The 13474-nt window shown below is 40.9% G+C and overlaps 1 protein-coding gene across 1 annotated transcript in view; it reads left to right on the top strand.

The window, feature by feature from the left end:
- The window catches only part of ADAMTS12 (ADAM metallopeptidase with thrombospondin type 1 motif 12), a 244510-nt gene extending 232999 nt beyond the window's left edge, over positions 1-11511 (top strand). Inside the window, exons 22-24 of the mRNA XM_067545490.1 lie at positions 743-889; positions 8976-9129; positions 10829-11511. Coding sequence (XP_067401591.1) covers positions 743-889; positions 8976-9129; positions 10829-11061 — 534 coding nt within the window. The 3' untranslated portion in view covers positions 11062-11511. The remainder of the gene's footprint in view (positions 1-742; positions 890-8975; positions 9130-10828) is intronic.
- Positions 11512-13474: the final 1963 nt, after the last annotated feature.

Genomic DNA, 13474 nt, shown 5'->3' with positions numbered 1-13474 from the left:
CTTGTCTTAGGGTATGTCTATACTGATGGCGGCAAAATCACCGCCGCTAGATCGATCTTTCTGGATCGATTGAGCGGTCAGTGTAGACCCGCTCAATCAATCAGGAAGTCGACTGAGTAAAACCACCCCCTCAAGTAGTGTAGCACAGTTCCCGTCGGCGCAGTGCAGTGAAGACAGCAGGCAGAAGGGAAGCACAGCAGTCGACAGGAGTTACGCAAGCTACTCTGCCTAGCTTGCGTAACTCTCGTCGACTGCCGCCGAATCGCCAGGTGAGTATAGACCAGGGCTTAGTGAGCAAAAGCCTTACATTAATACTGCAGATTGAGCTGCAGAAATGTGACTTGTTTTCTGACATTATTATTCGAGTCAGTGTCCCTAAACTAATTGAGAAATCTTATATCACTTTCATTATGAACATTAGGCATCAGCTTGTTAAATAAATTCTGCTTAGTACTCCAGTTTGATAACAGTCCCTTCCCTGTCTGTGTCATTATAAAAGATCAAATAAAAACACTACTGCAGTAGTTATCTTCATCTTTGGGTCATCGGACCTGATGTCTGTGCTAAACTATTTTTGAAAATGTCATATAAATTATTTCAGATGTTTCTTGCTACCTGTTCAATGATCATGCATTTCTAAAATAAGTGCGTTTTCTGCTTTCTTTGCAGCCTGTTTATATTTTTGTTGACCGCCCAAAATTGCTTTTCTCTCTACTCTTTTCTTGTGTGCTGTTTATTTTAGTGTTCGAGAACATGTGGTGGTGGTCTGCAAGAAAGATACGTCTACTGCCCAGAAGAGGACTATTGTGACTGGACAAAAAGGCCTAACTCCACTGCCCGCTGCAATGAGCAGCCTTGTAGTCAGTGGATGATCGGGACGTGGAATTCGGTAGGATTCAACCCTTGTTCTTTTTGGCTTTTGAGAAATGCACAATAAAATGTCCTGGCATCCATCACACCTAAAAAAAATCATCCGCTTCAGACACAGAACCTGATTTGGCTAATTCAGCTCCAATTCTCAAACTTCAACAGTTTAAAATGAATTAACAAGAATCTATTCATAAATTAAAGCCTGCTACCCTTGTTCACATTAAAATCAGCGGAGTAAAGGACTAGTCAATGAAAATAAGGGTAACAGAATTGGGCCCTTTAATAATGTTGCACAGTGTTTGTGAGGTACAGTATACATGACAAGCCTTAGAGCATAGTAAGTGATAGGACTAGAATAGGGTTCTTCTAAAAAAGTACTACTCAATATCTCACCTGAAAGGCCAGCTCAGCTGCTTCCACCATGCAGATATATTTATATTTTTGGTTGCTGTGTTAGAGAGAATATTTTCTACAGTTGTGATACTGTAATTGTATCTGTTTGAAGATTTATCATTTTCTGCCTATTCTCATCCACATTACATTTGTTGTAAAATCACTGCAGATTAACTGTATAGGGAAGCTACATGGGCAGTAGAAACAGCAAATTGAGACATCGATTCAGTTGGTCTCAAGAGAGGAGCAAAGCAGGAAAGAAAAAAAGAGCTGTTTCTCTGGGTAAAGCACACTCTCTGTTACAGACCTAGCTGAGTCCTTGGTGGACCATCAGTAGTCTGTTATAATTGAACCCAACCTTTGGATCCCATGTTTTTCCAAGCCATCTGGGCCTGGGCAGGATCTGGTCACTGTTTCTAGCGCTGGGCCAGTTGACACACTCATGGGTGCAGATACCCTGTCTAGCCCCTTTCCTTGGGATGTGGGATTCTGCCATCCAACTCCTTAGGCCAGTGGTTCAGACCTCCCAAGTCTCCCCAGTCACTTATGCGTACTGCCCAAGAGCACCATATCCATGGATGGTCTGGTTTATAATTTAACTCCTCGAGGACCATGTGGCAGTTAAAGTAAGGAGCACAAACCTGTGCACAGGAGTTTCTAAAACCACTGTAACTTTTACTCTCAGAGCATACACAAGTTATCCATCTTTGGGCAAAACAATTAAAAGCCTTATATGCTCCCTCCCCTAAGTCTATGCTCACCCCTTCTTGGGAGTATGTCAGTCCTTCAGTCTTCACTGCAGAGGGTGGGAGGGAGATCTCACACCTCAGCCACTCTTTTTAGGTGACAGATCTTAGGAACTGATGCAGATTGAGGTGTCAATAGAGGAGGTTTTGAAACAAATTGATAAATTAAATAGTAATAAGTCACCAGGACCAAATGGTATTCACCCAAGAGTTCTTTAGAAACTCAGATATGAAATTGTAGAACTAATAACTGTGGTATGTAACCTATCACTTAAATCAGTTTCTGTATCAGATTACTGGAGGATAGCTAATATAACAGCTATTTTAAAAAAGGCTCCAGAGGCAATCCTGGCAATTGTAGGCCAGTAAATCTAACTTAAGTACCAGGAAAATTGGCCGAAACTATAGTAAAGAATAGAATTATCAGACACATAGATGAAAACGATATGTTGGGCAAGAGTCAACACAATTTTTGTAAAGGGAATGTTTCACCAATCTATTGTAATTCTTTGAGGGTATAAATAAGCATATATGGACAAGGGTGATCCAGTTGATATAGTGTACTTGGAATTTCAGAAAGCCTTTGACAAGGTCCCACACCAAAGGCTCTTAAGCAAAGTAAGGAGTCATGAGATAAGAGGGAAGGTCCTCTCATGGATCAGTAACTGGTAAAAAAGACAGGAAACAAAGGGTAGAAATAAATAGTTAGTTTTCACATGGGGAGAGGTAAATAACGGGGTCTTCCAGGGATCTGTACTGGAACCTGTGCTGTTCAACATATTCATATATAATCTGGAAAAGGGGGTGAACAAAAATTTGCAGACAATACAAAATTACTCAACATAGTTAAGCCTAAAAGTGACTGTGAAGAGTTACAAAGGGATCTCGCAAAACTGGGTGACTGGCAACAAAATAGCAGATGATATTCAATGATGATAAATGCAAAGTAATGCACATTGGAAAAAATAATCCCAACTATACATACAAAATTAGGAGGTCTAAATTAGCTGTTACCACTCAAGAGAAAGATCTTGGAGTCATTGTGGTTAGTTCTCTGAAAACATCTGCTCAATGTGCAGTGACAGTCAAAAAAGTAATAGAATATTTGAAACCATTAGGAAAGGGATAGATAATAAAACAGAAAATATCATAATGTCAGAATATAAATCCATGGTACATCCATACCTTGAATACTGAGTATAGTACTAGTCACCCCATCTCAAAAAGGATATATTAGAATTAGAAACGGTACAGAGAAGTGCAACAAAAACAACTGAGGGTATGGATCAACTTCCATATGAAGGGAGATTAAAAAGCCTGGGACTGTTCAGGTTAGAAACAACTAAGGGGAATATGATAGAGGTCTATAAAATCATGAATGGTGTGGAGAAACTGAATAGGGAAGTGTTATTTACCCTTTCACATAATATTAGAACCAGGGATCACCCAATGAAATTAATAAGCAGCAGGAGAGAAAACTAACATAAGGAAGTACTTCTTCACACAACGCACAGTCAACCTGTGACACTTGATGTTGTGAAGGCCAAATGTCTAAGTGGGTTCTAAAAATAATTAGATAAATTCATGGGGCATATGTTCATTGATGACTGTTAGCCAAGATGATCAGGACACAACGTTATGTTCTGAGTATCGCTAAACCTCTAACTATTAGAAGCTGGGATTGGATCACAGGGGATGGATCACGAAATAATTGCATTATTCTATTCATTCCCTCTGAAGCATCTGGCAGGGTCCACTGTTGGGAGAGAACATAGATGGACCATTGGTGTGAGCCAGTATGGTCATTCTTATGTTGTGTTGTCTGGTGATTATTGGCCAATGAGAAAGAGGGCGTCTGGAGCAGATTGTGACCTTCAATAAGATTTCTGACCCCCTGTCAGGTGACCAGCCGCTCAGCTTCAAAACTTTCATCAGGTGGTTAGCTGGGAAGTCCAAGCCCCATTGGAGTCCAAACCAGGAAAATCAGTTTCCTTCAACCAAGCACTCCTTTAGCAAAATCTTTGTTCTGGGGTGGATCCTTTTGATTAGAAAACAATTGCACTTGATGATCCTTTAGCTTTTTGGGGAGGTGTCAGGCATTACAATAAGCTGTATTTGTCCTAATGTATCCTAGAGTATCACTACATACTCAAAATGTAAGTCACCTTCTTCAAATGGTGGCTATGTCCAGTGAAGTTTACAATTTGAAACAAACTTGTATAGGCATATACAAATCCATCACAGTCCCTCCTTGGAATAAAGTGAGAGAGCAAGAGAGAGAACAAGGAAAATAGGGCAGGTGTCTAAAGGAACAGCCATGAAGAAGGAGGTCAAAGAATGATTGTTTGATGACACATGACATTGACTATCAATTTATATTTTTAATGACTCTGAATCAGGAAAGCATTAAAACTATATGTGTTTATGTGCTGTTTTGCGTAAAAGGGTAAAATCCTGGCCCCACTGAAGTTAATGGGAGTTTTGGAGACAGGATTTCAACCAGGGTCTTCCAGCTGAGCTTTGGGTAGTCTTCGATCAGATGAGAAATAATAAATGCAGTTTATCATGTTTATCCTCTCTCACTCTTAAATAATGCTTTTGTACGAATGCCACCATAATTTGGGGATAATTATGCAATGTATCCATCTGCTATGAAAATAATTTGTAAAGTAGTAGAAGGATCAGAGAAAACAGGATTATTTTATAAACACTTTTTTTTCAGCATAGTGAAGTAGTCTTACTTTTTTTCTAACCGACTTCAGTGTGTGACTGATAAATGCTGGGTAAAAGCTTGTTGGTTCAAGATCTAACTTGGCTTTCTTTAATCTGTCTGTTTAGAGGTGTTATGTATGTGTGGATATGCATCTTTTATTATATGTGCAATCCTGAAGAAAGCGTCTATACACTCACTTTTTCCTCCTATATTTTCATATCCTAATACTACTTTATAAATATTTTTCCTAGTAGAAGGTATGTTGCATAAACACCCCCACAACTGTTTTAAGAGTTTTTTAAACAGAATCTTAAAAATAAATTACAATAGTAAATTGCAAGCCATGACAGGCAGTGTGTAATACAATTCTCCAACTGAAGTTTCATTGATACTAGGAGAAGAAAAGCAATTGACACATTAATTTTTTGGCTGAAGAAGGCCATAAAATGAAACCTGAATATTCTACGAGTCTTGTATATTGGTAGGTTTTTCCATTAACATTGTTCCAGGCATCTAATTCATGTAACAGAAAGTAATTGGTTTATTAAAGTAAACTCATATGGTACATTCTGTTTTCATTCCACTGTAACTTTTCTGCTACATGACTATGAAATAATTCTTCCAAAGCTGACATGCAGCACTCTTGATATGGGAGAAGATATCATACAAAGCAGTCAACCAACTAGATCTTTTGTTTTCAAAATGTATAGTAATTTAGATTTTTATGACAGAACCTAAAAAGTAATATTGCTGTGGCTCTGATTTTTTTAATTGTTCATTACAAGATCAGTCAAGCAAATATTGCCTTAAATTTTTCAATCTAGTTTTAGATAAGTCTGGTTTTAAACAAATCTGATAAATGGGAATTTCACAAAAAAATAACAGGAAAAGCGATATAAAAGACTTCATCTAAAAAAAAAACTAAAATAAAATAAGGCTTGACATTGGAATAAAGGTTAGCTGTAGTATAGTACTTCTGCAGTGAAATCTTACAATGTAGAATGGGGCACCACTTAAGAATTTCGAACATTTAGAAAAATTCTAGCAATCCAAGTGATGTTTCCTAGTTTTAAAATAGAGACTTCTGCTGGAAATGTCAGACTCCTTCAAGCTGGTACACATTTTTAAATGATGACCAGAATAGAGGTTAATTTTTGTATAAAACAGAAACCTTCACAGATTCCTAAAAAATTAGAGATGGAGAATGTCGCGTAGGTTGTCTTTTCAGTGAGGAGGTGTTCGCTGCAGCATCTAGACTGTTTTCACATATTGCATGATTTTGTTGTCAGTAAACTCATCCCTTGCTGCAGAATTGGGATCCAGAACCTCAGCTTTCATATTCTATATTTCTAGCCCCCATGATTGAGAACATAACAGAGGCCTGGTCACACTAGAAAATTAGATTGGTATAACTACATCTCTCAACGGTGTGAAAAATCCACACCCCTGAGTGATTCTGTTAAACTGTCCTAACCCCCTTGTAAACAACACTAGGTCAACGAGAATTCGCTACCACCTCTCGGGGAGGTTGATTACCTATGCCAACAGGAGGACCCCTCCCATCAACATAGGCAACGTCTTCACTGAAGTGCTACAGCACAGTTGTAGCGTTTTAAGTGTAGACAAAGCCTTAGTGTAATAGATCTAGTGTTATCTTCCTGAGTTTGCAGACCACCTTTTCATCTTAATGAGTTTAACACTAAAATGTAAAGATGACATCTGAGCTCTACTGAAAAATGTGGAAAACAGGATAAAATAAACTGAATTTAATATCAAAATAAGTAGGCTAATGTACTGATTATATTATTCAATTTCATTTTATGTAATTCAATAAAAAACTCAATTTTTAAATTTTTTGGAAACTATACTGAATATCTAGTGCCTCGTTTATATACTGCATACTAAGTACAACAAAATCCTTTATGGATAGAAGGATAGACTAGAAAGAGAATACTTTGCAGAACTGAATAAAGGTACAAATCCCACTTTTAATAATTGTATAGCCCTGGCAGACATTCTATAGCTTTGTAAGTTTTAAGGAAAAGAGATGTGGTAGTAATTTTCAAGATTTAAGATTTATCTTCCTAGCTAGTGCATGTTCAAAGAGACGAGAGGGGAAAACACCTCTAAAATTGCCCAAAATGCACACAAAACCCCTTGGTGGATGAACAGTTGTAGGTTCTTTTATACCCCACTTACATGGAAAATTATATCTTGAAGACATTTTTCTATATTGGCATCTGGATAAGCAGAAGCAGCTGGGCTGTAGTTGTCCTGGAGCAAAGAAGGCTAGCGGCAACGTAAATATCTTCAAAGAAGCCTCTCATTGAACTTTTCTAAAATTTTAAGCCTAGTCCTTTCCTTAGTGGTGTCATCATAATGGACTTAGTTATATTTAGTATAGCTGGTTGGAGAATGGTTATTTTTTCCCCTCTGAAAATGTTGTCGTTTCATTAAAAAATTGAAACTGAAAACTTTTAGCTAAAACCCAAAAATATTGATTCAGAAATGCCACCACCATGCTTCATGGGAGTTGTAGTTCAGATCCTCCTGGATTCTCCTCTAGGGCCCGGGTTCCCCAGTGAGACTACATCACCCATGATGCACCACAATCCCCCCTGTTGTTGAGCATGTGGTACATCATGGAAGTTCTTGGCCATAGTGCAATGTGGGAGATGTAGGGCAGATCTACACTGATGCAGCTGCACCATTGTAGAATTTAACTGAAGCTCTCCCATTGACATATTGCTGTCTACACAAGGGGGTCAGGTCATTATAACTATGTCGTGGATTTTTCACACTCCTGAGTGATGTAGTTATACTGATATAGGTCTGTAGTGCAGACCTGGCCATAGACTGGCTGGGAAATTTGACCCATAAAGAATGGGGGCATGAGGCATCTGCACTACAACTCCCATAAAGCACTGTAGTGGTATTTCTGAACCAAAAACTCTCCAGTTTTCAATCAAAAGTCAAAACTTTCCACAGAGAGCAGAGACTTTTTACAAAAAAAAGAAAAAGAAAAATATCTCATTTGTGTCAAAACTCCCATTTTCCCTCAAAAACAGTTTAGACAGAAAATTTTCATCCAACACTAATTTTTAGGGAAGAACCCCTAGAAAATTATTTCACTGGTCCACTCCAAAATGCTACAGCAGCCAGACTGCCTAACATGTTCAAGGATTTACACATTTTTGTGTGATGATGTAGCTATCATAGTGTAGTTTCTCCTTAAACTCACTAGCTGCAGTAAGCTAGTGGTGCCCCTGCTCGTGTACATATACCCACCCTAACTCTCATCGAGAATAATATAAATAACATAAATAGCTGTGTAGCCCCAGCAGCAGAGGCACGGCTGAACCCCCCACGGGTTTGTACTCAGCATGGCTCCACTGTGCCTTAACTGTGGCTACACTCCTATTTATACTCACAGTAGCTCAATCAGAGCTAGCGGGAGTATATGTACATGAGCAGGGGAATCACACCCCTAGCTCATACTGTAAGTGTAGCCTTAGATGTCTCTGTGTTTGGAGCTGAAATTTGCTTAATATATTTGGTTTAGCTAATTCCTTGTATTAATATGTCTACGGATTGTTACAGCCTGTTAGAGATTTTGTTCTGTTTTTTTACTGGCTGTAAGATCAAGTATAGTGTATTATTCTTGAGGTTCTAAAGGTTTTCTTTGTAAATTTACATGGCGCTGTACTATGCCATAAAAGTGATCTTTAATAATAAATAGTGAATATGGCAAGAGCAAGATATCAGAGGTTTATTTTGATTTGAAACCTGTACCATTTTACCATAAGTACACAGCAAGGCAACTGTAATACCAGTCCCAGTGATGTCGTGGATTTTGTTAGACAACAGTATATCTTGAACATCTAGTTAAATAGGAAGTTGGCATTTTGGGCATGCAGTTCACAAATCTATTACTAGGAAATTTCAAAGGGAAGAAATTAGGTGAAAAGATCTGGGTATGTAGGTAGAGTATAAAAAAAAATTCCTTTGCCTTGTTTTCCTTTCATCTGAACTTAATGTCATTATTGCTCTTCTATAATACAACGAGTAGAAAATATTAGCAAATCCTTGGGAATCCTGGAAAGGTATGTAGTGCTTTAGATCTTGATCATGCATTCTTTGCTTAGCAACTCAAAGGTTGGAGCTGCTTTGCACTGATTAATGGACATGCTAAAAGCATTCTACACCATCCCCATTCAGAAGGCTTTTGTATAAGTTAATTATATTTCTTTCAGTGCACTGCTTCCTGTGGAGGAGGCATTCAGCAAAGAACAGTAAAGTGTATCAATACAGAAGACAATAAAGCCGAAGATCAAACTATGTGTGAGCATGAGCCGAAGCCTCCAGAATCTCAGAAATGCAATATGCAAGTGTGCAGGAAAAGTACAGGTAAATGAATACACTTGGGGTGAGGTTTTTCAAAAGAGCTCAGCACCCAACATGCATCCAATATGCTGAGCTCTCTTGAAAATCTGTCCCCATTTGCAAGTGCGGAACTTTGTTGAAAACTATGCCTTTAAGGGTGCTATACAGAAGCGTGCGCCCTGCCTTTCAGAGTTGGGCCATGTCTTCAATGCATGCTAATCAAGGGTGAGGCAGTCCCGGGTTAATCAATGCACAGTAGCCTGTCCTGCCATGGTGTGATGATATTGTCACATAAGCATGCCGCTGTCACGTCTTGTGTCCATACTGGCTTTGTTCTGGCCATGACAAGGAATGCAGTTATCTGGGCATGTATCCTGAGATTCCTCTGGAGTGATTGTCCGCACAGATCCCACTCAGTGTGCCTGTGGCCCGGGTGCACGAGACCAAATTCTTTTGAATAACAGTGTCCATTGGGGCCACGCCGGCACCCTGGATGCCTTCTTGTACACCATAGCCAAGGGCATAAAGGACAGGGAGGCTGCAAACCGCACTCAGTTCCTTCCTATTGCCTGCTTTTAGTGAATACCTAGCTTCACTATTTACAGTTTGTCATTTAGCTTAGTGTTCATAGGTTTTCTTTGCCAATTGGCTTAGTTGCTTATTTTTAGATAAGAGTAATGGTAGCTTTCCCTCTGTTTGTGGATGTTTTCCCCGGTACAGACCCTCCTGTAGAAGGATAAAAAAACCCTGTACAAAACCTAAAATGGCTGATCCGAAGTATCTGGGCTTTAAGACTTGCCCATCCTCCAATGCAACTATGCTGACCAATGATGGGCACTCCTGATAGCTGCTGTGCCTTGCTGAGGGCCATGCCCTGGCATGCTGCTCTGTCTGCAAGTCCTTCTCCCAAGGGACCCGGAAGGTGAGGAAGGTGAAGCTGATGCTCTTCCTCTTGGAAAGATCCCTGAGGGTAGCATCAGTTCTGAACAGACCTTCATAGAAGTTTCAGGTACTGCTTTTGTCTCACAAGACCTGTGCCTTTGTAAGCTGAGTTTGCCACCCTGAGCTCCTGGGCTGCTTTGTATAAGCCCCGCTTGCCAGCCACACCAGTGACAAAGCTATACAGGAGCCGCAAGGATCCTGCTCCAGGGACCAGAGTCAGCACTGATTCCCCTACGCAGTACGAATGAAAAGTCTCTCCTAAGACTCTCTCCTCCCACAGTCTTAAATTGGAGAGACGCTACAGTACCAAAATCCAAGTCAGCACCGATGGTCTCTTCTAGACACAAGGACCATGCTGCCACTGACACAGAGAGGGGGCAGAGTGGGGTCTAAACTGCTGCACTCCTACCTTATCCGGAAGCTACCATCAGCTCCTCCTAGGCAACCCGGCCTCTTAGAGAAGTAAGTTCCCACAGCTTCCGGACTCCCCTCTCCTAGCTAGCTAGTGATACCTGGATCCGTGGCACATCACTGAGTCCGTAGTGCCGTGGGACAAGGAGGCCATGCACATCTGTAACTGCAGTAACTCTGAGAGTGGTGTGACACTGTGGTTTGGGCTTTGTTCATCAAAGGTCCTTGGTGCATGTGCTGCCTTGGCGCTCTGTTACTCCGCGTCTGTCCTGTTCTGTCCATGCATTCACACAGATCGAGACACAGATATAGGTTACCCTCATCTGTACCCACAGAAACTAACTAACTTTCATCGTGTTTTTCACCATAGGGCTGCCGTGCAGCAAGGACAAGCTGTCAGTTAATTTCTGCCAGAGACTGAAATGGATTGGCAAATGTTTGGTGCCCTCAGTACAGACTCAGTGCTGCTTCACATGTAACAGGCCCCGAATCCCTAACGAAACAAGATCTGGAAATCAACAACACCTCAAAGGACAAAATTACTCCAAACCCAGAAGAAAATTGCCTCAGATCAAAAAAAACAACAGCCAACCTGGGCACTAGGTGTTTTGCAATCTGATTAATTTAATCGAGAGTTCCATTTACAGGGTTTTTTCTCTTTTTTATTGAGCCATTCAATATAGATGGAAACCTAAAGAACTGCTCAAAATTGGGAAAATACATCCTTTAGGGTAATCAGTCCCAATATGCTCCTCCAGCCTTCTCTTTATGACAGCCACAAATAGGTCATTGTGATTTGCAATGTCCGTTTGTCCTAGTGCTTGTTATGCATGCATAGAATACAGGTTAGGGGCATGCGTAAGGGATTTTTTTGGTCTTTAAATGAATTTTGTGCTTTTTGTTTTTCTCCATTTACAAGTAGAAGAAAAAACTGTGGTTGCCACAAAACAGTATTAAAATAGTAACTGGCACTTGTACATAGCACCGTTTAGCCCACGATCCCAAAGTGCAAAATGATTCTCTTCTGTCTATTGTAATTACTGGGGCTGCTCCGTACACAACCTCTTAGGATGCCAGTAGCATGCCAGGTGTACTACAACTCAGCAGCAAGCACTGTCGGTGTTTCAGCAGGTAGGCCTTATAGGCGCTAGCTCTGGGTTGGCCTAAGTAACTACTCAGACACGTGGCTAAGTGAAAGTGATTTTATCAGGGATGGCAGAAAAGGGGAAGTTTGCAAATATCCTGGGTACAGAGGCTTAAACTGTTACAATTCAAAGTCAGCACTCGTAGTTCTTGTTTGGGTCCCTGGGGCAGCCCAATCAAGAGTTAGGGCTAGTCAGGCCTTGTGCCTGGGGTGCTGTCTCCAGTTCAATCTCTATTCAAGCAAAAGGCAGTTGTAGATTTCCAGGCCAGGATCAGTTAGTGTCTCTCATTGGGGCCAGTGGTGCTGCAAATAGGGCTGTGGGGGTGCTCTCGCACCCCCTGGCCTGAAGTGGTTTCCATCATATATGGAGTTTACAGTTTGGCTCAATGACCCCCACTATTAAAATTGTTCCAGTGCCCCTGATTGGGGCCTCTTTACTCTGGCTCCCTGCCCAGCCACTGCTGCTCCCCCATAAGCCCTATCGAGACCTACGATCCAGCTGTATCATCTGGCACACAAAGCCTGTTCCATGTGCAGTTCTGCATCTGGTTCCTGGGGATTTCACTCTGAAATCAGCTTCCCTGCAGCAACTTGCTCGCCAAGCAGCCACTGTTTCCAAACGGAGTCTGGCCACTTCCTGATTCAGGAACTTTTCCCTTACCTGGCCAGAAGAAGGGGATGTACAGTGGGGAGGGATCTAATGGGAGTTGTGGCCGTGCTATAATACAGAACTTTACTGCATGTTTTGAGCCAGATCCTTCTTTGTATTAGTCAGTTCACACTGCCAGAGTGGTACAAAGTGACTGTAAAGCTGCCAAAGTATATTTTATGCTCTCATGATACAGTATTCAACCTTTTTTAAACCCAAGCTTTCAGCACCTACTGGGCCCAGTTAAACAGTTTACTTTTCAGTGATAATCTAAATCAAACACTTTATCAAATATCTGCTAAGGGAGCCTAGTCAAGAGTGGAGCATTTCCCATGTATGGTATCAGATAATAGGCTTGATCCCCTACTGCCTTTAAAGCCAACAACATAACTACCCTTAAAGGGAGTTGGATTGGCCTTTAAAACATGCAAGGATTTAGGATGGGAATTTTAAAGGAGTTGAAAGGCATTTGGTGCCCAAGTTCCACTGAAATTCAATGGCGGTTGGATGCAAAGGCCACTCCAGACAATCTGCCACCTGAAGCAAAATGTTAGTGTTCTGCCCCCTCCCCATAGGCCTAGAGTGGTAGATTTGGCTCAGCTGCCCCTCTGCCAAAGGGGCGGCTGGGCCATATTTGAGTAGCATTGCGACCTGGCAACACCACTTATAATTGGCCTAGCTGCCCATGACGGAGGGTCGGCTGGGCCAAATGTGTTGCTCTAGGCAGTGCCTAGTTCACCTATAACTAGAGTGGCCTCGTTTTGGGTGCTTCACTCAACCCGCTAGTTTATGCCAGCTTTGTCCTTGGTTCCTCCCTATACTTTCCTAGACCTTGTTTAGAATACTACATTCCAAATGTGGATGGGTCATGAAAGTTCTCCTTACCTGCACTTGGTGCAAAGTATTCATGCATCTTTGCTTTAACAAATGTACTGTTTTCTAATGCCAAAGTTAACTTCAGCGTTGCAAAGTGTTGTGGGATGCTTGACATGGATGAACAGAATTGTGGGAAGAGCATAATACATTCTGTTAACATAACTTCCCAACACTCATATATATCCTGTATATTATATTAATACCATCCACCTAATACCTATTAATGTGGTGTATAGTATGCCTAACTTTTATGTATTGGCTAACATTTGAAAATCCTTGCCATACCCCCACAACTTCCTAACTGTTCTAAGGATGTATTACATACAGTCTTCTTGGTTTTATACAGT

The sequence above is a fragment of the Emydura macquarii genome, unplaced genomic scaffold (genome assembly GCF_026122565.2).
Source record: "Emydura macquarii macquarii isolate MOO-44397 ecotype Brisbane River unplaced genomic scaffold, CSIRO-AGI_Emac_v2 contig_1045, whole genome shotgun sequence".
NCBI lineage: Eukaryota > Metazoa > Chordata > Testudines > Chelidae > Emydura > Emydura macquarii.
The sequence above is the reverse complement of the archived record's forward strand: the minus strand, read 5'-3'. Positions and strand labels throughout refer to the sequence as shown.